The following is a 24,923-nucleotide window of genomic DNA, read 5'->3' as shown; positions in this document are numbered from 1 at the left end:
GGACGTCTACACGCGCACCCCCGAGAACACACCGTTAGTGGCTGTTGGTTGAAGCCTCCCTGGTCCGGCGCGGTGGGCGAACCGCTCCGCCCGGATAGGGCCCCCCCCCCGCCCCGTCCCCGCTGCCGTGTTTCCCCTCGGAACCTTCCCCGGAATTTCCACCCACGCACACACACACTCCTTCCCCGAGCAGCGGCGCCCCGGGGGCCGGTTCCGCGCCGCTCCGCGCTTCTCCGCAAAGGCAAAGGAGCCGCCGGCAAACGCGGGCAGAGCCGCGGCGAGAGCGCGGTCGCCGTCGGCCCACGGCCCGTCCCGCTCGCCCCTTCTCCCCCGCCGTTGCTGCCCCTTCCCACTCGCTGCCCTTTCCCGGTCCTTTCCTCCGGCTTCCCTTTCCTTTTCCCTCCTGTCTTTGTTTTCTTTCGTTTCCCTCTTCCTCGCTCGCTCCGGCGCTTTGCCGTCGCGCTTTCCTTTTCGTTTCCTTTCTTTTCCATTCTCGCCGTACTTTCGCTCTTTTTATTTCTCTTCTCGGTTCATTTTTCTTCTTCCTTTCTTTTTCGCTGCATTTTTTCCGTCTTCTTTCTAGCTTTCTTTATTTTTTCTTTCGTTCATTTATTCGTTCTTTCTTTCCATCTCTTGGGGTTTTTTCTTCGTTTTTCTTTTCGTTTTTCCTTCTGCCTCCCCTTCTTCCCTTCCTGTTTTTCGTTTTCGTTAATTTATTTTTCTTCCCTCCCTCCCTTTCCCTCTTTTCCTGTCTCTTTTTTTTTCCAGACACGTTTTCTCTCTTTCCTTCCGTGTTCTATCTCTCTTTATTTCCCTTTTCTTTCTCTCGCTTTCCTTCTAGTCTCTTCTCCTCTCCCCTCATTTTCTTATTCCAATTCTCGCTCTTTCCACAAACACACCTACCCCACGGCCACGCACCTAACCGCCTCCACTTCCCTGCCCCGGTTCCTGCTGCCGCGGCGGAGTTTGGTTGCTTTTTTTTTTTTTTGATTTGGAGGAGGATGGGTTGGTTGGAATTTTTTTGTTTGTTTTGGTTTTAGTTGGTTTTGGGTTGGTTTTTTTTTTTTTGCCGCTACCGGGGGCGTTTCTGCCGGCGGCGGGATGCTCCGCGGCGGCGGGATGCTCCGCGGCTGCCGGGCCGGAGCGAGCTCCTTCCCCGGAAAAAAAAAAAATCATAATAATTAAAAAAATATATATCTATATAAATTTAGAGATTTTGGCTGGAGAAGCGGGCGGGGAAGGGGAGGGAGGGCCGGCCTTCACTTGCCCTGCCGCCTTCCTCCTCCTCCTCACCGCCCGGCCTTCGGCAGCTCCGGCCGCACCTGGAATTACAGAGAAAGGCCAGTGGCCGGGGGGCACCCCCCGGCCGCTCCCCCCGCCGCCCCCTGCCCCCCGGGGGGGTGCCAGCCACTTCCGCGGAGTGGGGAAGGGGCGGGAGGGCCCGTGGGACAAAGGCCGGGAACTTTTCATCCCGCCACGCTGCGTGGAGGAGCCGCGCCCCCCCCCGCCACATCCACGCCCCCCCCCCTTTCCCCCGCTTGTTGCTCTCCCAGACAAAAGCACCTCTCCCCCCTCGCGCAAAAAACCCACTCCCCCCCCGGACCCCCGACCAGCCCGCGGGCCAGGTGATGCTCCCCGGCCCCTCCCCGAGCGGCCCCGTAAGAGAAAGGCGGGAAAGGAGAAGCGGAATTGGGGGGAAAGCGGGTTTTTCGGCGGGGCCCCCCCGGCCCCCGCCAGGTACGTACCCAGGCGGCGGCGCAGGTACGAGCCCCCCGCAACAATAGAGGCGCGTTGTTTTTTTCCCTCTGTGCCAAGCAGAAGGCCGGGGCCAATTTAGATATGCTATAAATTAAGAGGTTGTCATGGTTACCGCCCTCCCATTGGCCGCGGCGGGGGTGACGCGGCCTCTCACGTCACGAAATCTGAATAAGGATGCGCGAATGACTACGGCGGGGGACAAAGCTGGCGATGGGGACAGCATGAGAGTGGCGGCGCGGCGGCGGCGGAGCTCAGCGAGGCAGCGGGGCCGCCGGCTGCAGCGGGGGGGTCCATGCGCCCCTCCCGCCGCGCCCGCCAGCAGCGAGGCCGCCGCTCCGCCGGGGACCGGCCGGCTGCGGGGGGGCCCGGGGGCGGCGCCCGGCGGGGCCGTGTTTAGCTCTTCTTCCTTCTCGGGGGTGGCTCGGGGTCTTTTTTTTTCGGGGAGGGGGGGGACCGTTTTTTCCATCCCGCCGCCGGGGCTCCGGAGAGAAGAAGGGGAATAACTTGACAGCCGCTCCGCTCCCCTCCCCTCAATTTTTCGTTATCCCTTCTTCCATTTCTCTTTAATTTTTACTTTATTTTATTTTGCTTTATTTTATTATCCTTGGTTTATTTTATTTTCCTTTATTTTATTTTATTTTCCTTCATTTTATTTTACTTTACTTTATTATTTTATTCCATTTTATTTTATTTTACTTTATTTTATTTTGCTTTATTTTCTTTCGCTTTCTTTTATTTCACCTGGTTTTATTTCACTGTATTTCACTCTCTTTTATTTCGCTCTCTTTTATTTCGCTCCATTTTATTTCACTTTCTTTTATTTCACTCCATTTTATTTCACTTTCTTTTCCTTCCCTTTCTTTTCCTTCCTTTTCCTTTCCTATTTTTTTTTTTCCCCCCGCATTTTTTGAGCCGCCGCCGCGTGCCGGCGCGGGGCTGACTTCACGGTCGCGCGTGTCCCCCCCCCGGCGGAGGTTATGATGGTGCATTGTGCGGGCTGCGAGAGGCCGATTTTGGACCGGTTCCTGCTGAACGTCTTGGACAGGGCCTGGCACATCAAGTGCGTCCAGTGCTGCGAGTGCAAGTGCAATCTGACCGAGAAATGCTTCTCCAGGGAGGGCAAACTCTACTGCAAAAATGACTTTTTCAGGTGAGTGCGTGTCCGCCCCCCCCCCCCGCACCCCAACCCCGCCAACGGGGACCGGACGGGGCCCCCCGGAGGTCTCGGAGAGGGGGGCTCCCCGCTTCCCCGCCCTTCCCTCTCTGCCGGGCATCCACCGCTCCGGCGGGGAAGCAGCCCCCCCCGGGCCGCGGGGTGTGTGTGTCCCCCGTGTCCCCCCCCGTCTGCCCCCCGGCGCTCCTCACTCCCCTCCCGGGACCACTGGCCCCTGGGGGTGAAGACGGTGGCCAAACCCTCGCCCCCGCGACGGGGGCCCCGCGCTCCGCCGCTCGTTAAACGCCCCTAATGAGTGCGATAAGGTGCGGGGGAGGAAATTAGGGGCCGGGATGGGAAGGGGGGGCGATGACTTATGACTCCTAATGCTCCCACTGCATCAACGTCACGGGGAGCAGCGAGGAAGGCAGGGGCTGTGCCGCGGCCAGAGGGGAAAACGGGGGGACCCTGCGTGGGCACCCCGGGGCCTGGCAGCCCCCGCAACCGGGCTTTGGGGGTATTTTTTTGTGTGTGGGTTTGAGGGGTTTTTTTTTTTGTTTGTTTTGTTTGTGGGTTTTGGCTTTTTTTTCTTTTTTTAATTTTTTGGGGAAAGGGGTGGGATTTTGGGGTTTTTTTTTTTCTTTTTGTTTTGGTTTGGTTTTGGTTTTGGTTTGCTTTTTGTTTTTTGTTTTTTGGGGGAAAACCATTTCCAGCCGATTCAGATTCCCTGGAAAAAAAAATATTTCAAAAGGCATCTCCTGGCGAAAAAAAAAAAAACGCTCTGCCTCCAGAGAAAGGAAGGAAAATCTGAGATTTCCAAAGTGCTGTTTCCAACCAGGAAAAATTCCAACCCCCGGGAGGGTGGGACAGGGCTGGCACCAGGCTGGGGACCCCAGGATGTTTCGGGGAGCTCCCTCCGCTGCTGTCCGTTGCTGCTCTGGGAGCACGGTGCCCCCCACACCCGCCATTCCCTTTTTCCATCTTTTTGGCTGCAATTTGCTCCATTTTCTCCCTGGGATTTTCAGGCCGGAGCCAGCCCCTCCCTGGGAGGCACCCCCACTTCTGGGGCCAAATCCAGTCCGGGATACCCCTGTATGTGCCCCCACCCCGCGGCATGGGGACGCCCCCAAACCTGAGCTGTCTCCGCAGCCCACCGTGCGGGGCTGCGCGGCGATGAAGGCTCTCCTCCTCACCCCAAAGGGGCAGGGCGTGCGAATCTCCTGCTCCCCCAAATTCCCTGACGAGAGATTGCTTGGGAGGCTTGAGCTCTCCCGGTGGGATTTTGGGGAGGGGAGATAGGTACAGACGGGCACGCCCCAGCGCAGCCCATCGCTCCCAGCTCTGGCTTTTCTCCCCTTTTGCAGGAGGTTTGGTACCAAATGCGCCGGCTGCTCCCAAGGCATCTCTCCCAGCGACCTCGTCCGAAAAGCCCGGAACAAAGTCTTTCACCTGAACTGTTTCACCTGCATGGTCTGCAACAAGCAGCTCTCCACGGGCGAGGAACTCTATATCATAGACGAAAACAAATTTGTTTGCAAAGAGGATTATTTGAACTCTCCCAGTTTGAAGGAAAGCGGCCTCAACTCAGGTACGAGCGGCTCAGCCCGCCGCATCGCCTGCCAAGGCGTCCCTGCTGCCCGTACAGGCAGGAGCAGGCAGCTGCCGTGCTGCTGCCGGTATCGCTCGCCAGGCCAAGGAGATTTTGCTTTACGGGGTGAGGGGCTGCACCCCGAGGCCAGCCCGGCCCCCTGTTAATCTGTGCGGGGAGGGAGGGATTTGGGGTGAAAACCTTCGAACTGGGCACAAGCCTCTGTGACCCCCTCCGCCCGCCCCCACGCGGGACGCGTTCACGCGTGGGACGTGCAGCGGCCGCGGCGCAGCCCCGCAGCGTCGCTCCCCACTCCCCCGGCTCCCGCCCCGCGCACGGCCCCTACGGCAGCGGGGATGTGGAGCCGTGGGGAACCGGGATCCCCCCTCCCTGCACCGGGCCTGGCCCCGGAGCCCCCCATGTCCCAGAGCCCCCCCCCGCGAGTGTGCCCGGTCCCCCCGCGCCGCGGGCCTGATCCTTCGCCTCCTTTCACCCAGAGGCAAAGCTCCCATTTGACTTCCTTGGAAGCTGTCTCTGCGTCAGGACAGCAGGATCAGGCCCACTCCTGCTGTCCCAGCCATGCCCGGCGCCTGTGCTCACCCCCTTCCGCGGGCTCTCTCTCCGTCCAGCACCCGGGGCCGGATCCTGCCACGCCAGTCAGTGGGGCCGCTGCTGTGAGCGAGGCGAGTAGAGCTTGGCCTTGAGGGGGGGGCGCTGGCATCAGGGTCCCGGGGGGGCGGCCGGGACGGGGCGAGCCAGGCTCAAGGCAGTGACTGGAGACCCCCCCAGTCCCCGACAGCGAGCGGTTGAGTTTTTCCCAGCGGCGCATTCCGCTCCCTGCTGTGAAAGGCACGGGGGGGAGAGGGGGAGCGCCGGGGGGGCTGCGGCGGGCCTGGGGGATCGCCCCCTCCCCAGCTCCCCCCCACCGGCGCGGCACGGCGCGCGGGGCCGGAGCGGGCAGCGATCGCCTGGAGCCCTGCGTGATGTCGGGGGCGTGATGCTTTAGGGGTACCCAGAGGGCAGAGGCGATCTGCACCCCTTGCTGCTCTCCAGCACTCCCCAACCCCTCTCCTGGAAAGCAGTCGGGCCGGGTGGGCCGGGGAGGGCAGAGGAGAGGGGGGTCGATCTCTCCCCTAAGTCACCCGCCCCCCCCTTTCCTCTCTGGGTCTCCTTTACAGTGTCCTCATGTACAGACAGGAGTTTGTCCCCGGATCTCCAGGACCCCATGCAGGACGACACCAAGGAGACAGACAACTCGACCTCCTCAGACAAGGAGACCACCAACAACGAGAACGAGGAGCAGAACTCGGGCACCAAACGGAGGGGCCCCCGCACCACCATTAAAGCCAAGCAACTGGAGACCCTCAAAGCCGCCTTCGCCGCCACCCCCAAACCCACCCGCCACATCCGAGAGCAACTGGCCCAGGAGACCGGCCTCAACATGAGGGTCATCCAGGTAGGGCAGCCCCAGCCCACCGCTGCGGCCCCCCCCGCCCCACCGCAGCCCTCCCTACCCGACAGCGCAATGTCACGGGGCTCGCCAGCGACCTCATTGCCGGTCCAGCGACCTCATTCCCGCCGCAGACTGAGGCTCCTCCGACAGCAGAGCTTCGGGGGGCCATTTCCTTTCGCAGAGCGGAGACAGGGAAAGGACCGGCGTGGGGAGGGAAGGAGAAGGGGTGCTGGCGGGGGCCCAGAGAGCTCGAGGCCCTGATGGTGTCCCCTCAGTGCTGGGGAGGGGTTGGGACACTGAGGCCAATCCCACGAGCTGGGGAAACGGTGACAGGCAAATCCCATCCGTCCGCTGCCAGCGTCCCCCCAGGCCCAGCCCTGCACCACCCCTCGCTCCCATGGGTTAGCGGGGATCCCCACCCTGTGCTGCAATACACCGACCCCACGGAAGAGACAAAAAACAGCCCCAAAACGGGAGCCGGCCGGGCTCCTCCGTGGCCGCTCGCTGAGCCAGCGGCACGGCTTGCCCCGGGGCTGAGCAGGGTCCCCGGCTTGCCGGGAGGTGGATGCTCCCGCCTTGCGGAAGCAAGGAGAAGCCGTTGTGCTCTGCAGGCAGTCCGTCACTCTCGTACCGCACTGCTCCCGTGAAGAAAATCCCTGCGGAAACGTAGGGATTAATGAGCTTTAATAGAGGCGTTAATAGGGAGGACTCTCCGGCTTTGCCGGTCGCGGAGCTGCCAGCGTCCCAGCTCTCGGCAGAGGGGAGCAGGCGAAGTCCCCGGAGGAACCCGGATGCACTCGTTCCCCCGAGCTGCCCCATCCACGGGGGACGTGTGTGTGCGTGGGGGGAGTGGGGCAATACTCCAGACACCCCACCAGGCTGGGGGAAAGGTGTGCGTGGGCCGAGGCCGTGCAGGTGGGCCAAGGCGATGCCCTGTAGAGAGGCGGCTGCGTCGTCCCCTTTTATCTCCATTCTCGCCGGCCGGCTTTTCTGCCGACCCTGCCCGCCGCAGCGAGTGCTCCCCCCCCAGCTCCCCGCTCTCCCCCTGCTCCTGCCACGATCCAGATTTCCCGCTCCGATTTTCCTTCCCTCTTTTCCTCCCTTATTTCCCCCCCATAAGGGGAAAATTCTCCCTCCTGTATTTTCTGGCTGCCCTCTCCCTTGCAGGGACGGATAGGCTGCGGATGCGCACAGGGGGATGCAGCCGAGGGCCAGGATTTTAATAAGCCTTATTATTTGTGGGGGGGTTGTCCCATCCCCTCGTGCACCTTTTGGGGCTGCTGGCAGCAGGTTTGGGGTGAGGGGCATCATTAAAAACCACCCAGAGATGGGAAAAACCCATCCCCTCGCGGGCGGGCGCGAGATACCCAGCCCTTTCTCCATTCACCCCCAGCCAAACTTAGGGGTGCGGGGCGGGGTGGGGCGTGTCCCCGACACAGAGGGGTCCCTGGGTACCCCCATCGCCGACGGGCGCTGACACCGGCCGGCCGCAGGTCTGGTTCCAGAACCGCCGATCCAAGGAGCGGCGGATGAAGCAGCTGAGCGCGCTGGGCGCCCGCCGGCACGCCTTCTTCCGCAGCCCGCGCAGGATGCGGCCCCTCGGTGGCCGCCTCGACGAGTCCGAGATGCTCGGCTCGACGCCCTACACGTACTACGGAGGTGAGGGACCAGCCGCGGGGACCCCCACCCACCCCGCTCCTTCCCCCCTCTTCCTCCTTCCTCTTTGTTCCTCCCCTGTCCCGCTTCTCCCCGGGTTTGGTTTTTTCCCTTCCCCCCGCGACGCGCCCATCACCGCCGCAGCATCCCGCCCCGCCCCACACACGCCAAGGCACGCGTGTGTGCACACCCACGCGTGTGCACACCCACGCAGAGACACAGCTATGCACACCCCCCGGCTGTGCCACGCACCCCACCAGCGCACGGAGACGCATCCCCACGCGTGCTCACCCCCAGGTACGGGCACACCCCCGTATACACATGCGTCCACGTCCGCGCAGACACGTCCACGCACACTCATGCCCACGCCCCCCGCCGGCTGGGCACCGGGGGGCGGCGGCCCCTCTCCCCGAACAAAGCCACAAAGCCCCAGCTGCGGGGCTTTTGTGCCCCTTTCAGGCCGCGTTTGTTCCCGTTCCCCCCCGGGCCCGCAGCATATGGAAGGTCACTGCTGCCCGGCCGGCCCCCCCCGCCGCCCCGACGGGACGGGATGGGCGCAGCGGGGCGGCCCCGCCGCTTCCCCTCTCCCCCCCTCCCCGCTCCCTGCGGAGCCGCGTTTTCAAAGCCTCCCCTCTGGCGAAGGGCTCTTCAGGCACCCCTTGCTGCCCTGCAGTTAGTTTCTAGATCCTTTCCAGGCTGCTAAACATACGTATAATTTCCCCATTATATTTTTTCCCACATTTTATATTTTCCCCCCATTTTTTATATATATAGAGATATATTTCCCCATTCCTTTTATATGTATTTTTTCCCCATTCCCTCTCTATATACCTATTTTTTCCCCATTCCCCCTCTCTCTCTATTCCCCCCCCCATTCCCTTTATATCTCTCTCTCTCGATTCTTTCCCCCATTCCCTTCCCCCCCCCTTACCTAAGCATTAAATTGAGCCCATCCTCGCCCCCCAGCTGCCCTCCTTGCCCTCCTATTTTCTCTCCATCCCTCCAGGCCAGGAAGGGAGGGGGCGAGGAGCGCCGCAGCCCTTAGGACGGGCTTATTTCTCTCTCAGGTCGGGCTCAAATTTGCAGCCGGCGCTTTGGGCCCTGCACCCCAGGAGCTGGCGGAGCATTTCGGAGGGGGCGGCCACGCTTGGTCCAGGTCTCGCTTGCGCCCAAGGGGGAGGACAGGGCTGGGTACCGGGCGCAGCGGGATTTTGGGAGGTTTTGGGCCCCGGGGGACCAGCTCCATCCTTTTCTCCCCCCTCCCACAGATTACCAAGGTGACTACTACGGACCGGGAGGCAACTATGACTTTTTCCCCCATGGGCCACCCTCCCAAGCCCAGTCCCCGGCCGACTCCAGCTACCTTCAGAACTCAGGACCCGGCTCCACGCCCCTGGGACCCTTGGAGCCCCCCCTAAGCGGACACCACTCCTCAGAAAACCAAAGGTACACGGATATGATCTCGCATCCTGACACCCCCAGCCCCGAGCCGGGGATGACCGGTTCCCTGCACCCCATCTCGGGGGAGGTCTTCAGCGGGGGGCCCAGCCCGCCCTTCTCCATGTCCAGCAATAGCGGCTACAGCGGGGCTCTCTCGCACCCCAACCCGGAGCTCAGCGAGGCGGCGGTGTGGTAGGCCTGGCGCGGGCACGCGTGCGCGTGTGGAGGGGGGGAAAGAACACCCCCATGTTCCCCCAGCCCACGCGTGTCCCCCCCCCCCGCCATCGCCCCGGACCATCACGTCACCATCAATGGATAAAGACCCCCACCCCTCCGACGCCAAAACGCATCCCTGCACCGCTCACCCCCCCATCCTCCCCGTCACTGCAGAACCTCCCCGGGACCTTGGGGTCACCCCGCTACCTCCCTCTCCCAGCACCTTCCCCCCCCCAGCACTGGGGGGGCGATGAATGGTGCCCAGCCCCGAAGAGCCCCCCGCGGCGTCGGGACCACCGCCTCTCGGACCAAAGCTGAACTCGCCTGGACACAGGTCCCACCGCCCCGGCGGCGCCTGGGGAGGGGGACTGGGGCAGGGCTCCCCCCTGCTAATTAGGCATCCTTTTTAATTATCCCTTACCACATCATGGAGGGGGGGGGGGGAATGGGGAATAGCAGGAATAACCCCCCCGGTCCCTCCCCTGCCCTTGTTTTTGTTGCTCCCATCTTATCCCCAAGGAGAAGGTGGGTTTAGACCTGGGTTTTGGTGATGGGTAGTGGGGGGGGGGGCCCGGGCCCAGGGCTGCCCCAGTGACTGACTGAGATTGGGCTCCCACACGGCGGAAAAGACACCAGAAAGAGGCAGAAACGGGAAAAATACAACAAACACAAAACCACAAACCCAATAAACAAACAAACAAAAAACCCAGAACAAAACAACAAAACCCACCCCGACCACCGCAACAGCAGAAATTAAACCCGAGCCTCAACGCCGCGTCCCACCCCAACGTTTCCCGGAGGCTCCACCAATTTAAGGATGTATTATAGTTTTTGCTTCTAGTTTCTTTATTTTGTATAAAGGAGAAACAAATAAAGTATGTTTTTGTGTTTACTGATTATTTATTGTACTTTAGTCATCGGAGGCTCCGAATTTTTCTATTTTGAAGGCGGGGAGGGGGTGGCGCCGGGGAGGGGGGCGAGAGGATAGAGGGGAAAAAAAAAACGAAGGAGAATGGAAAAGGAAAGAAAAAAAGTTGTTTTCTGAAAGCGTCGTGGGTTTCCTGTCCCCGCTGCCTCTTGCGGAGGCTGTTAGTGTGAATGGCTCTTGTTGTTCAATGTGAATAAAAAACCTTTTAGTTACCTACTGTTCGGTCACCTGGTCCCTTTCATTTAATTTTTTTTTTTTTTTTTAAAGACAAGACCACGAGAGACGTTGGCGGGGCTGCCCGGCTTCCCCTTCACCCCGTGCCACTTCTCCCACCCCTGCGTGGGGTCTGAGGGAGCAGTCGCCAGCGGTCCCCTGGGTGGGATGGGTGCTGCAGCCCCTCTGCAAGGTGATGCTGCTGCATCCGGGGCTGCATCACCCACCCGCTACTCCAGGCCCCCCCAGACCCCCGCACATTACCCGGCTCAGCACCTTCTCCCACAACAGACAGGCCAGTGCACCATTTTTATCCCGGGGTGAGGGAGGTATGGTGTGTACCCCAAGCCCCTCCCCGGGCACCCCGGAGGCACCCGCTTCCCCCCCCCGGCAGAGCATCCCCGGTGGGAGCTACAGGAGTGCTGGGGGGGTCAGCAGGGCTGCTGGAGGGGGACACACACCAAGGGGGGGGGTCCATGAACGCCATCAACAGCTTTTGCCCCATTGCCCCCCCCCAAGGGGGGCACAGAGGGCAGGCAGGAGGGGGGTATCCCCCCCCAGCACCCCAGTCCACCCCCCCCGCTTCCGTCTTTTGTTTTCTGAGATACAAATAAATGAAGTCCAAGGCAGGCTGCAGCTCTGAACTAATATTTAAAATGCAAAATCATGGCAGAGTTCCCCCCCCCCGCTTGTCTTGCAGTAAAAAGATATAAACAGAATAAATTACCTTCCCTCACTGGCTTACGAGAGTCCCTCTCTCCTGACCTGAATTTTAAGTCCTGGCTTGGCTGTAGCGTGGAGCACCGATGATTTATGGAAAGCAAGCCACTTCTCTGCATATTTTCTCTGTTCAGCCAAGTGGTGGAATTTATCCTTCCTATGCCATTACCGGCGTTAATAACGGGGTGGCAAACAAGCCGGGCCGAGCCCCGAGGGATCCCTCAGCCAGGAGCCGGGGCCGTCACAAAGACACTGAGCTCCCACCACCCGCCAAGCAAAGCACCTTCTCCCCTCTTGGGCGCTGGGGAAACTGAGGCAGGGGGGCAGCCAGCCGCTCCCACCCCGCCGGGCTGCCGGGTGCTGGCAGGCAACGGGGGCTTTTCGTAAGGCCAGGGCGACGTGCTGTGGAATAACTCCCTCCAGCAACATTTTGGGGCTTAGGAAAGGGAGCGCGAGGTCGCCCAGCGGGCGAACGCTGGCGGCCGTCACTCTCGGTGTCGGTGCTGAAGCCGAGGTGCCCCGCTGAGGGCTGTTTGCAGGCTCTGGGGCTCCCTGGCCCCGGGGGCACAGGCTGCAGGAGGGATCTGGGGGGACGTGGGCGCGCTCCAAGCTGCCGCTTCCCGTGCAGGGGCCGGGGGGCTCTGCCCAGGAGGACGGGGCTCAGCGGGAGCTGCCGTCCCAGCAGGGACCCACCGGCACGGCGCTGGGGGCAGGGGTCAAGCCTTCCCCCCCCACTAGCCGGGGGCTACTGCCGCCCTGGGCTTGCCCAGCCTGGCGAACGCCCACCTGCGGCTGGGCAGGGGGGACCTGATGGCCGGGGAAAGCACAGCGGCCGCATCCAGGCCCTGGGACGCGGAGCTGGCCTTGCCGGGAGCGGCGGGGTTCAGCCTCCTGGTTACCCCAGCCCTTAAGCGCAGCCAGGTTTGGGGTCCCCATTGCAACCAGGGTGGGGGTACAGCATCACAGCTGAGGCTGGGGTCCCCATCGCAGTCGAGGTCCCCGGTCCCCACCGCCCCGGCAGTCCCAAGAAGGCACCAGCACCCAGGGTTCCCGCCTGCCTCCAGCTGCGGGGTGGCCATGGGTGACCCCCCAACCCCTGGGTCCCTGCCCATCCCTGGCGGGGTGTCCCCCAAATAACCTGCACCCCCATGCCCCTGCCGGGGACATGCAAAGCCCGACGGCTTCCCAGCTAGCACCCAGAGCCCAAGCACTCCCTTGCCAAGGCAAGGAGGGGGACAAAGCTCCCTGTTGGGGTGCTCGGGGAGTCACCCCAAACCCCACGGTCGTGCCCATGTCCCCACCAGCAATAACCCCCGTGGGACCGTGCTGGGGAACCACCACTGCGAGCTCCCGGCGCCCCACGAGCCCCGGCGGAGCAGCATCAGTCCTGGGAATAAACTTTTCAAAAGCTGTTGGGCAACACCAATGCTATTTTTTTTTTCTGACCTTTTCCTCCCCCCCCCTTTTTTTTTTTCCAGAAGGGGAAGGTCTGCAGAAGGTGGAAAGTAATCAGGTTTTGGACCTGGGATAAAAAATGGCTGGAGTAGGTTGGGCTGACTCCTTATAATTAATAGTATGCCTCCTAATAGGATTCTCCAGCCTTCGGTGCTCTCTGGAAACACCTTTTTCCATAAGAAATTGCCCACAATGGAGCGGCAGAGGTTTCATCCACGGGGTTTCGGCCTCCGAGAAGCATCTGGGGGGCTGGCCCGGCCGGCGGGATGTACTGGGGGGCGAGGGGAAAAGGGGCGAAGGCAGGGAGGGCGTTTCTGCAGGATCGGCAGCCAGGTCCCGGGGGAAAGGGGCTTCGTGGCGGATCCCTGCGGTCCAGGGTCTGAGCTGGTCCTGGGGCTGAGCCCCCTCTGCTCCAAAAGGGAGGAGGCGGCGGCTGAGAAGGGTTTGGGGCAGGAGAAGGCTTGTCTCCCTGCCCGACATCACCTCGGGGCATGGGCTCCGCTGGGGAACGGGGGGGCGGTCGGGGCAGGGGGAGCGAGACCCCACATCGCCCGGGGACGGGAGGAGGGAGGGGGGAGAAGTGCCACGGGGGTGGGGGGGACGCATGAAAATCCCTGGGAGATGCAATGGCAAAGGGCTAAAAGCAAACGCAGCACTAGAGAGCGGGAATGGGGGTGAGCCGGAAAGCCTGGAGGAAAGGGGGGAATGGGGAAAAGAGGGGGATGAGGGGAAAAAGGGGGATCGTGGGGGCTCCAGGGTGGGGTGTACACGTACACGTACACGTACACGTTACACGTACACACACACACACACACACACACACACACACACACACACACACACACACACACACACACACACACACACACACACACACACACACACACACACACACACACACACACACACACACACGTACACACACACACGTACACACACACACACACACACACACACGTACGTCGGTGCACCTCGGTGCACCTCGGAGCCCATGGGTGTTAAACACGGCCGGGGAGCTCTGCCAATAAATCACCGTAACAAGCGGGTCCGTGTGCGTTGTTCTCTTCTGACCGCAGACAGCGCGGCAGGAATGGGAGAAGATTGTAATAATTAATAATCATTAGAATAATAATGCATAAAGACAGTAGCAAAGTAATTAGTCAGAGAGGGAGCGTTTGCTAATTGAGGCTGGGAGCTGCAGTCCAGCCAGCCTGGGGAGGGGCAGGGGAGGCTGGGGAGGGAGGACCGAGGGCTGGGGGACGCGGAGGAGGGTGCCTGGCACGTCCAAGGGGCAGAGCGGGACATGTGTACCCCGGTCCTGCCCTCGGGCAGGCAGAAGAGGCACCGGCAGGGCCCCGGCCCCATCCCTGCCTGCAGCGTGAGCCCCGGTCTCGTCCGCCCCGCGTGCCTCAGTTTCCCCATCCCTTCGTGGATGCTGGGTGCCGGGGCAGAGGCGGCGGGAGGAGGCCGGCCCCGTGCCCACCAGGCAGCAGGGCTTTATTTTGGTTATTGTGGAGGAAAGCGAGCAGAGGGTGCCGGCGGGGCAGAGGCAGGGGTGGGCATCACTCCAGCCCCAGCTGGCTCTTCAGGGCCCGCAGCTGGGCCGCCTGGATGCCGCCGCCGCCGCACACCACCACCGCCACGGAGGCCAACGGCGTCCGCAGCCGCCCCTCGAGCTGCAGCCGCTGCAGCCGCCCCGTGTAGAGCAGGGACAGGACGGCCCCGCACGCGGGCTGCACCAGCATCCTCTCGTCGTCTGCGGGGACAAGAGCCGGGGGACACCCTGAGCCGCCCGCCCACCCCGTCCCCATCGGCCCCCTGCAGAGCCAGGGTCCCCCCAGCACCCTGACTCTGGCACCGTCCAGGCCAGCCCCCAGACCCGGCAGTGTCCCTGTCACCCCCGCTGTGCCCGGCTGGCCCCTGCTCACCCAGGAACTGCTCCACGGCTCGCACAGCCTCCGTGTCCTCCACCACCTGGGAAATGACCTGGCACTCCCGGGCACACTCCAGCGCCCGCGCCGCCACCATCTTGGCTCCCAGGCACTTGGCCACGCTGGGACACGAGGGGAGGGAGATGGTCAGGGTGGTCCCGAAGACCCTTCGTCCCCTCACTGTGCTATATCACCAAGCGGAGAGCTGGGCTGAGACCTGCCAATTCGTTGCAGGCATGGCCGCTCCCACCAAGCCCAGCTCACCTGGTGATGCCAGGCAGGGAGACGAGCCGGCCGGCCGCCAGCGCCGCGTGGAAGCTGTGAGCCCCCCGGGTCTCAGCGGCGACGATGGGGACGTCCTGCCAGCCCACCTGGCGCAGGCCGGCCACGACGCCCGCCAGCAGCCCCCCGCCGCCCACCGCCAGCAGGATGGCGTCCGGTTTGGTCTCCAGCGAGTCCTTCAGCTCCCAGACCAGGCTGGCGTGCCCCTGCCTGCAGGGTGAGCAGGGCGGCGGGAGGGTGCAGCCTGGGGGCACCCCGAGCCGGCCCAGGCCTTGGGGGTGGCGTGGGGGCAGGAGCTGAGCCCTGGCAGCACTCACCACACCGAGGGGTGGTCGAAGGGGTGGACGCTGACCCAGCCCTCGGCCTCCGCCAGCTCCAGGGCTCTCCCGTTGGCTTCATCCCACACCTGGGGGGGGCGAGGGGGGCTCAGCGGGGGCCGCATCCAGCCCTTGTGCCCTGGAGACGGGTCCCTTGTCGCCGCGGTGCCGGGGGACACCAGAAGCCCACGCGGGGCTCCGGGCTGAGGTGGGGGTCCCCGGGGCGGCTCTGCCGTGGTGCCGCTGTGCAGGTGACACGGGAGGGGGACGTTTCGGGGGGGGGGGTTGCCATGCACATCCCTGGCATCGCAGGGCAGGCTGAACTCAGGCTCAGCCCCCTCGGGTCCCCCCCAGACCCCAGTTTTAGGGGGCTGCCGCAGGGGTACCTGGCCGAAGACCTCCACCTCCGCCCCCAGCTCCTCCAGCTTGCGCACGGTGGTGGGGCCGGTGGTGGTGGGGACCACGACGGTGACCGGCAACCCCAGCTTCTTGGCCGCGTACGCCGCCGCCAGACCCGCGTTCCCCCCTGCGGAAAGCGGGGGTCACGCAGGGCTCCACCCCCCCCACCCCCCCGCATTACTCACAGCATCCCCCCATAGCTCCCACCATCCCCGCCTGGGGCCCCGATACCTGAGGAGCAGACGAAGTGGCGGCAGCCCTTCTCGGCAGCCTGAAAGGCAGGAGGGGAGGGAGGGGGTGGCTGCGGCCCCCCCGCCGCGCCCCCCGTAAGGGCACAGGCAGCACCCTGCCCGCGCCCTGCCCGCACTCACCTCCTGGCAGAGGCGGCCGATGCCCCGGATCTTGAAGGAGCCCGTGGGCTGGACGTTTTCCAGCTTCATGTAGACCTTGGTGCCCGCCGCCCTGGACAAGGGCAGGCTCTCCAGGACCGGCGAGACGACGTGGAAGGGCTTCTTGCCCCCCCCGGGCTGGGCTGCCATGGCCCTGGCGATGGATTCTCTGCCAGGGAGAGGTGGGAGAGGCACCGGCTGTTCCCCGCGGGTCCGCCCCCCAGCCCTGCTGCCCAGCCCGGGCTCGGTACGGGGCACAGGACCCCCTCGGGAGGGACGGGGCTGTCCCCGGTGTCCCCTCCCGCCTCTGGGATGCGGCAGCACCGAGCCCTGGGGTGCAGCGATGGGCCCTCCCTGCCAGAGACCCAGGACAAGCTGGGCCACCCCCTCCTCCGTCCTCCTGGCCCCCAAGCCCCTGCTGTCCCCAGGTGCCCCCCTGACCCCTAACTCAGCCAGGACCACCCCACGGTGGGGATTACCTGGTGTCCCACAGGGCCTCCCTGCACGTCGCCAGCTCCTCGCTCGCGGCCGAGTTTGGGGGGTGGAGGAGGGACGGGTGACGTTGGAGGGGCCGTGCCGGTGTCCCCACGTCCAGCCATGCAGCAGGGCGAGGGGCAGGGGTTAAACGTTGCCCTGGCTCCGGCTGTTTGCTCAGCACCGGGTGGGTTTTTCCAACCGTGGGGCTGGATCCGTGCCGAAAGCGCCCAGCCATGGCCCGGGCACGGCGCCGGGCGCCCTGAGCCACGTGCGTCCCCAGCTGCCAAATACCCCGGCGGCCTTCGCGTGCCCGGGAGACGGGATGAGGAGAGGCAGCTCCCAAATGATGTCGAGGGTCCCCCAGGGTTTGCCCCCGCCAGCTGGGCACAAGCACCGGCTCTTCTCGGGTCCAGCCAGAAACACGTCCCTGCAGGTTTGAAGACTTTGCCCCGGTCAGCGGGTGCACCCCAAATCCCTGGTGGGCAGCCGAGACACCCCCCATCGCCTCCAAACGAGCCACCGCACCCCTGTGCCTGCCCTTGCAAGCCCCCCCCCACCTCGGGGCAGCCCTGGGCCCCCCCTGCAGCCCTGGCTGGGCAAGCCAGGCACCCCGCAGGCGGGAGAGGTCTGGGGGGGGACGGTCCCTGCAGAGCTTGCGCAGGTGCCCCACGAGCATCCCTTGGAGAGGGGGCTGCCCGGAGCGACCCGGCCAGAGCCCGGCCGAGCCCCGAGGTCCAGCAGCACCCAAGGGTCCCCAGGCAAAGCAGGCAGAGCCCCCTCCTTTCTTCCAGAACACCCCAGGGCCCCATCTCACCACCCAGCCCTAGTAACACACCCCAGGGTGAGGGTCCCCCCAGCACGTGCCCTACCTCTGCACAGAGGGGCTGGCTCTGTCCTGGACAGGCGAGGAGGAGGAAGGTGGGACTTGGAGGAAGGTCCATCCCTGGTCCTCGCCCCACAGCCGCGGAGGGTTGCGCCCTGGCAGGCCCTGAAAGCAGAGGTTAGTCCTGTCCCCTTCCGTGCCGGCTCCACGGGGGTCCCGAGGGGCGGCCTCTGCACGCGAGCTGGCACACACACGAGGCACAGATGTGATGCCACCGAAAGGGGTGCACTGGGAACCCCCCTGCTTCCCCTCCGGCTCTGCCCCACTGCCGGGCGAAGTGAAATGGGCCCCAGAATACCAGATTTCAGTCCCCTGACCCAAATGGTGCTGCAAAGCCCCACCGAGAGCACCACTGGTGACAGGTACCAAGCAGGGCACAAGTTCCAGCCCTGCCCCTGATGGAGCTGGTCTCCAGTGGCAATGAATTAACCAACACCCTGGTGCTTACACCCTCATTAGGCTTCAGAGTGAACAGCACACAGCATGGGCAGAGTCAGTGCAGAGGCACAGTGCTGCCTGCAGGGAGCAGGTGCCTCTGTGCTGAGCTATGCTGCTTTTGGGACATTGGGGACTGGAAATGTGGGGGGTGATGAGGATTTCTCAAAGAGGGGCACCACGGGAAGGGGCAGGCACACAAGCTCCACATCCCCTGGGGGCCGATGGAGTGACCCCCCCGATCCCGCAGTGGGCAGAGGGGCTGCAAGTGCTTCCCTGGGGATGGGACAACCCCTGCCTCACAGGGAGGAGGCCGGGGACCCCTTTGGTGAGGGCACCATGTTTCAGCTCAGTCCTGGGATGCTCCTCCTGTGGAGGAGGAGGGTCCTCCTCCACCTCACGCTCCCCTCCCCATCTCCCCTTTGGCTCCATCCCTGCCCGGAGAAGGGCGATGCCAGGCTGTCACTCGGTGACGTCCCCTGGCCAGGGTCCCTGGGTGGCACTGGCCGCTGCCGCTGGGGCGATATTTAACCACTTCTGTTTGTTTTCCCTCTTTTAAGAAAACAAAAAAAGGAAGGGAAGCAGCAGCGCAGCCGCCGCTGCATTTCCAGTGTGCCCAGTCCTTGGCATCGCTGTGCCCGTCCCTCCCCACTGCCCCAGCGCTCGGTGGCAGTGACCTCCTCCTGCCAGGGGAAACTGAGGCACGGGGACCCCCAAGCAGCACTCCCTGCCCCAGGAGCCCTCACACCATGGGGACACCATGAGCACAGGCTCTACCACCTGCCCACCTTCTATGTAACCCCCTCGTCCCCCCAGCACAGGGGGTTTTGGACACTCCCCCCCCCCTCAGGCACTCATCTCAGCTTTTGGGGTGCCGGCACCCCCACAGCCCAGACCTGCTGCAGCCCGGCCCTGCGCAGCCCCTGGGGAGCCGCAGGGGCCCCAGCAGCCCCCAGCCCCGGTGGGAACCTGGTACCTTCAAAGTGCTGCCGAACACCAGCTCATTAATCCCCCAGTAATGACCTCGTTATTCCTAACGAGGCAGAGCAGAACAAGGGAGCTGTGGTAAGAGGATTTTGCAACGGGTGTTTCAGGGCTGGGGGGGACACAGGTGGCAGAGGAAGGGAAGACAAAAGGGATGAGGATGGTCACCCATCCTGGGGGTTGAGAGGTGGGACCTCTCCAGCCCACATGCCAGGCTCCCCTGTTTCAGCAGCTCTGACCCGCACCGGGTAACCAGCCTGATACAGCAGCAAAGAAACCTTAGCAGCCTGCACCCCAAAAGAGCCTGGCCTGGCTGGCTGCACACTCTCCCACAGGGGCTGGGAGGCAGCGGAGAAGCAGGGAGCACCCCGTTAACTGGTGCAGAGAAGACCACTGCATGAGCTCAACCCTTATACAAGACACCAGAGAATCTCAGCAGAGCGCAAAGCACAGCCACCACTGCCGCTGCACGCAGACCGCTTTATTTGTCACAGCCAAACCAGCTCACTGCCCTCCTCTCCGCCCCGTGGGCGAGCCCCAGCCTCCCAGGACCCCCCACTCTTTTCTGGGAAGGGCTCCCCCAGACCAGGCGTCAGCCCCCAGGGAAAGGGCCCGGGGCCGGAGCCCCTCGGCGGGGCGGGGGCACGGCCCCCTGCGCAGCGCAGCCAGCCCCGCCGGGCCGCGGCGGCCAGAGGCAGAAGCAGAAAGAGCCAGGGGGAGCAGGGGACCCCCCACCTGCACCCAAAGCCAGTCCCCTGGGGATAGGGGAGAGCCGGTAGCGCTGCAACCCCCCCCCCCACAGCTGCCCCCCACAGAAGGGATCCCCACACAGGACAGATCCCCGCGGACGGATGGGTTCAGCCCGGCAGCGCCCGCTCAGTCCCAGCGGACCTCGATGGGGGGGAAGGTCCAGAGGTCGGGGTGGCCCATGTGCAGCAGGGTGCTGCAAGGGGACGCGCTCCAGCGGAAGGGGGGCACGTCGTCCCAGGCGGGACCGCTGGCGGCCACCAGCCCGAAGGTGGGGGCCATGCCCGAGGAGGTCACCTGGCGTTGGGGGGGAGAAAAAACAGGGGTGCAGGTCAACACGGGGAAGGGGCAACGCAGCCCAGAGGGAGGTGTCGGAGGGGGGTGTACCCCCAAAGAGGGGGCCTGCAGCTCCCCCGGCCCCCCCACCTTCATGTCGGTGCCGCCGTGGCAGCGCTGGCGCAGGGCAGGGAAGGGGTAGGTGCCGTTGGCGGGGTTGAGGTCGGAGCGGGCGGAGATGGCGTTCTCTGCGTTCTGGGGGGGGTTGCAGCCCCGGCACCGCGACAGCGGGTCCCGCAGGTAGTTGTTGGACCTGCAAAGTGCCCAAGAGGGAGGCGCGGTGAAGGTGGGGGAAAAGAAATAAAATCTAAATTTATAATGATGAAAAAGTCACCCCCGAGTGTTGCAGATCCCTGAGGGGGCGTGGGGGACACTCAGGTTTGGGTGGTGTCCCCAGCACCCACCTCATCAGGCGGACCATGGAGTCCAGGTCGCGGACCAGCGTCTGGTTCCGGCGGAAGATCTGGGCGCGTGGGTTCTTGTCGTAGGTGAACCAGTCGCCGTATTTCTTCACCAGCTCCGGGTTCCCGCTGGCGTTGAAGATCTCCTCGAAGTACCTGGGGTGGTGGGGGGGGAGCCCAGCGACTCAGCCCCCAGTGCCGGGGCGGGGGGCACACAAGGCCAGCATCGGCCAACCCCCTTTGTGGGACATCAGTGGGGTGGGATGGGGCTGGAGGGAGCTCACGGCAGGTTGTAGCTGGCCCAGTAGCCCTGCTGGTACAGCAGCTCCGTCCGATCGGCCGCCACCACCAGGCCCCTGCGCCGGGACGGGGAACAGCGTCGGTCAGAGCAGACGGTGAAATCGCGCGGGGATGGGGGGGACGCGCTGGGAAGGGGGGCAGCCCCGGTGGGGGTCCCAACCCCAGCCAGGGGTGCCAGGCACCCACCACCGGCATACAAGCAGCCCCGGCAGCTCCTGCTTGCACTTGCACCCCCATCACCCAACTCCCACCCGTCGGGCCGGGGGCAGACGGGACCCTTGGGGCTCCCCGAACCCCCGTGGGGCCGGGGCTGTGGGAGGAAACATTTCCAGCACCGCGGCTCAGCGCAGGAGCCGGCGCCCGGGGAGGAACGGGCGCACTCACGGGAGCTGCTCCAGCACGGTCAGCACGCCCTGCGGCGCGCGCGCGCTCCCCGGCGTGAAGGCGTTGTAGTCCACCACCATCCACTGGTTGTTGTACCTGCGCTCGGAGAGGGGGGAAAGCATCCCTGGGCAGCCAGCCTCGCTGCCTGGGGGGAGCATCCCTCCACCCGACCCCTTCCCCTGGCAGCCAGGGGGGATTCCCACGCCCCGTCCTGCCCCGCTCACGTGCCGCTGTTGAACCGCCGGAAGACGGCGGCCCACTCGGGGCCGCTGCGGGCCAGGCGGTTGGCCACGATGTTCCTCAGCCACTCCAGGACACCGCCTCGCGGGTCCAGGTACTTCCACCGTGCCGGGTTGTTGTTCCCGATGGTGGTTTCCAGCGCTACCTGTGGGGAGAGGAGCAATGGGGAGGGCAGTGGGGCCGGGGAGGGGTCCCCCAGCACCAGACCCCCACTCACCAACCCGCTGCTGAGGATGTAGAAGTCATCCCCGGAGAAGATGGTGCCGGGGTAGGAGGAAAACACCTGGATGCTGCCGGGGATCTGAGAACTGCCTGGACGGGGTGGGGATGGAAAAGCAGGGGAGAATCAGAAGCAGGGGGGTGACAGCTGCAGCCCCCCAGCCCAGCCCACCTACCACCAGCCGAGGCACGGAAGGGCAGCGTGTACTTCTTGATGACGCGCAGCATGGACTGGTAGGAGGTCCAGGTGTCATGGGCGACCAGGAGATCCCGACGACCCGGCAGCAGCTTGAGGAGGGCAGAGCAGGAGCCCGAGCCAGGACGCGCCGTGGGGAGGAACGGTTCAGGGCAGATTCCAGGTCCTCCAGGTCACCCCCCAATTGCAGCAGGCTGGGGGGCAAGTGAGACACGGGGTATCGGGTGGGGGACAGCCTGGCCCAGGAGCCGAGCTGGCTCAGTATCCGTCTCTCTGGGATGGAGGGTGTTTCTCCAGCCCACCCTGGTGCAGGTGCAAGCAGCCCAGCAGCCTGAGCAGCGAGGGAAGGTTGAGCACAGCAGTGGGGAAACTGAGGCAGGGGGCTGCCGTGGGCCTGGGGGGGCACCCACCACCCAGCCCATGGTGCCAGGAGGAGAACCTGCCTCGGCTCCATCCTGCCCCAGCAGCAGAGGACAAACGCCCAGAGAAGGTGGGCGAGGGGGACGGGGAACAGAACCGGGTGTCCCTGAGCATCCAGGAATCATCCCCACGGGCCCCCCCCAGCAGCACCCCAGCCCCTGGGGCAACCACCTCCCACTGCCCATCACCCCCGAGAAGGAGCTCACAGAAGCCGAAGGGTGCCAGGGTGAACCTGCCCCGGGGACATCCATGCGCCTGCTGTAGCTGTCCTCCAGCCCCTTCAGCTGCAGCAGGGCCAGGCGCACCTGCAGGGACGGGGGACAGAGCTGGGGGAGGAGGGGCGAGGACTTCGGGGTTCCCTGCTTCCCCCGGGGGATGCGGCAGATCCAGCGGGTCCCAGCGCTGCTGCAGAGGCAGGAGCGGGGGGAAGCGCTGCCGTCCACGGGGACGTGACTCAGCGCCACTGGACGGGGAGGGGACCGAGCCACCCCCTGTGCGTCCCAACAACGGCACGTGGGGCTCCGGTGGGGAGAAGGCCACAAGTCGCCTCTGCTGGCCCAGAGGAGGAGGATCCATGGCAGCCAGATCCCCGTCATCCCACCTGGAGCCCGGCCAGGACCCCGGGCACCGCTCGCTACCCCATCCCCTCCTGTTGATTAAAGCTCCAATTAGCCCAGGGGGGCATAGGGGTCTCACCCTGGGTGGGGGTACCCCCTCCTCACCTGGTGCCAGTACTCGGGGTCCTCCCCTTCTCCATCTGCTCCTCCATCCAGCCCAGGTTGGCCTCGAGGTAGCTCCGCAGCTTCTCGCAGTACTCGCTCTCGTACTTGAAGGGGCCGCAGTAGCCCACCATGGTGTTCATCCAGTGCATGTACATCAGCTGGGGGACATGGCGGCGGTGTCACCAGTGGGGGTCAGCCGGGGGGAGAGGGCAGGGACCGCGTCACGTCCCTCGGGACCCCGGTTTCGGAGGGGCCACCCCTTACCTGCTCAGAGACAGCGGCCTCGGCGAGTCCAGCAGCGTAGGCCTGCAGGCTGTCGCTGTACGAGGCGTTGGTGGTCACCTCCAGGAAGGCCCACCTGGGGGGACACGGACGCGAGTGGGAGGCCTCATCCCCGCGAGTCCCCGCCCGGGGCAGCTCAAGCCCGTCCCTACCCGACGCTGGGATACGGTCGTCGAGGCTGGCCCAGGCGACGGCGGGGGAGCGGCGGCCGGCCAGGACGCGGAGCCGCCCCGAGCCGGGCTCCAGCAGCACCGAGACGCGGCGGGGCGGCGGCGGGGCGGCGGCGGGGGCTGCCCCGGCCAGGGCGGCCGCCAGCGCGAAGCCCAGCAGCGCCTGCAGCGCCGCCATGGCGGCAGCGGGGGCGGGGCGAAGGGCGGGGCGAAGGGCGGGGCAGAGAGGCGCCACGCCCCCCGGCAGTGCCCGCCTCCGCTGCGGGCGGAGCCTTGTCCCCCCGTTCCCACCCCGCCACTCGCCCCCACGCCCCCATCTCCTCACTTACACCCCGCGCACCCAGCCCCACGCCCACGGGAGATGCGCACAGGTTCACGCTCCCCTTCCCCAGCCATGAGCCACCGTCGGGGAGCACATGTGGGCCCCCTCGCCGTGGGGAACCCGACCCCCAGCGTGTCCCCCGTGGGGTCCAACCCCAGCCGATTGCAGCTTAGTGACAGCGTGGGGCGCGGGCTGGCCCCCACTGGGGTTTGTGGCCGGGAGTGACATGCGGCCCTGGCCTTGTGCAATCCTGGCCTGTTTACTGCCCTCCCCGCTCCTCTGGTGGGCAAAGTCCCAGCAGGGCGGGGGCAGAGGGCTCAGAGCCCCTGCTTGTGGCAAGACCACCGTGGGGTGCATAAAGTCCCATTGCCTGCCCTATATAGCCCCCCCCGCTTGGTTTTACCCCAAGCACCACTGCAGCCGCCTGCCTGAGGCCTGGTGCACTCATGCCATGCCACAGGAGAATGCCAGGTAGCGTAGAGGAGGGACAGCGCTTTACCCCAAAGCTGCAGAGCCCACGCTGAGCTGGGATGCCCAGTGAGCGATGGGGGCTGGGGGTGCTGCTGGGGCACCGTGCCGGGGCGCGTCCCCGTGCCCGGCGGGAAGGGACCCTTAATGCCCTTTATTGGATCAGCCACGGAGCCGGAAAAGGTGCCACACGCTGGGGCTATTCTGGGCAGGGCAGCACCCCGAAGGCAGGGCTCACGCGGGCACGCGGCGTGGCCCAGCACGCCCCACCAGTTCCCAGGTGCTGCTGGTTAATTTTCCAGTACTGCCCAGTGCCAGACGGCCCTGCTCCCACTCGTGGTGCTGTAGGAGGCTGCGTCGGCCACCCAGACCCGAGTCGTGGGTGCAGAAACCAAAGCGGGAGTGCAGCGTACCCACCGCCTGCGCGTGCAGGGACCTGAGCCCTGCGGCCAGCACTAAAATTTGGCCTAAACCCGGGAAAACCAGACGAGTGGAAAGCAGCACCGTCCTGCAGGGCTGGGGGCAATGCCCAGGGCAAAGCGGGGCTCTGCCCCACGCCCAGGCCGGCTCCTGGCAGCGTTGGCAGGGCCAGGCCTTGCACCCAGTGGGTGCCGCTGGCTTTTGGGTGCCAGGCTGGGGCTGGGCTCCTGCTGGAGACCCTCCAAGCTGGGTGCTGCCTTTGGGGCTTTATTTTTCTTCCTTTACCCTCTCCCTGGCTGTTCCGAGGTAAGCACAGCATGTGACTTCAGTGAGAAACCCGGGTGGGAAACGGACCCTTTGATCCCATAAGGCTCTTAGGGCTGCGCTGTCAGTCACCTCCTTCCCACCGAATCCTCGGCCATGACTGTGATGAGCTTGCCCGGTCTCAGAATGTCACCCCAAACGGGGGCTAGCTGGGTGCAGCACCCAGGGTGGGTGTCCAGGCTCTGCCCTGCCGCAGCCCGCGGGCACCGGGATGCAGAGGGACGGGGCAGAGAGCGGGTTAGTGCAGGGGGGACGGGGCAGAGACTCCCCACCCCGCGGCAGATACCCTGCCAGC

General features: G+C 64.7%; 3 protein-coding genes across 3 annotated transcripts; 1 reads left to right on the top strand and 2 right to left on the bottom strand.

Moving 5' to 3' along the window:
• Positions 1-2,732: 2,732 nt before the first annotated feature.
• On the top strand, positions 2,733-9,244 carry LHX5 (LIM homeobox 5; the record flags this gene model as incomplete). Its single annotated transcript, XM_082007669.1, has 5 exons — positions 2,733-2,908; positions 4,276-4,499; positions 5,678-5,955; positions 7,446-7,611; positions 8,877-9,244. The coding sequence occupies exons 1-5, from the start codon at positions 2,736-2,738 to the stop codon at positions 9,242-9,244; spliced, it is 1,209 nt and encodes a 402-aa protein (XP_081863795.1). The 5' UTR covers positions 2,733-2,735.
• A 4,898-nt stretch (positions 9,245-14,142) lies between these two features.
• SDSL (serine dehydratase like) lies at positions 14,143-16,048 on the bottom strand (the record flags this gene model as incomplete). The annotated part of the gene is made up of 7 exons (XM_082007508.1): positions 14,143-14,336; positions 14,509-14,633; positions 14,776-15,003; positions 15,111-15,199; positions 15,497-15,636; positions 15,741-15,780; positions 15,881-16,048. The coding sequence occupies 7 exons, from the start codon at positions 16,046-16,048 to the stop codon at positions 14,143-14,145; spliced, it is 984 nt and encodes a 327-aa protein (XP_081863634.1).
• Positions 16,049-19,183: 3,135 nt separating this feature from the next.
• Positions 19,184-23,272, bottom strand: PLBD2 (phospholipase B domain containing 2; the record flags this gene model as incomplete). Its single annotated transcript, XM_082007753.1, is given in 14 exon segments — positions 19,184-19,721; positions 19,851-20,013; positions 20,165-20,317; positions 20,446-20,517; positions 20,846-20,941; positions 21,070-21,230; positions 21,303-21,393; positions 21,477-21,624; positions 21,627-21,694; positions 22,099-22,165; positions 22,168-22,225; positions 22,643-22,665; positions 22,668-22,800; positions 22,907-23,272. Coding segments are annotated over 14 exon segments (1,767 nt in total). The 3' UTR covers positions 19,184-19,553.
• Between the last annotated feature and the right edge of the window lie 1,651 nt (positions 23,273-24,923).

Source organism: Phaethon aethereus, assembly GCF_964289735.1.
Source record: "Phaethon aethereus genome assembly, chromosome: 17".
Taxonomy (NCBI): Eukaryota; Metazoa; Chordata; class Aves; order Phaethontiformes; family Phaethontidae; genus Phaethon; species Phaethon aethereus.
Note: the sequence above shows the minus strand (reverse complement) of the source record. Positions and strands in the feature narration are given on the sequence as shown.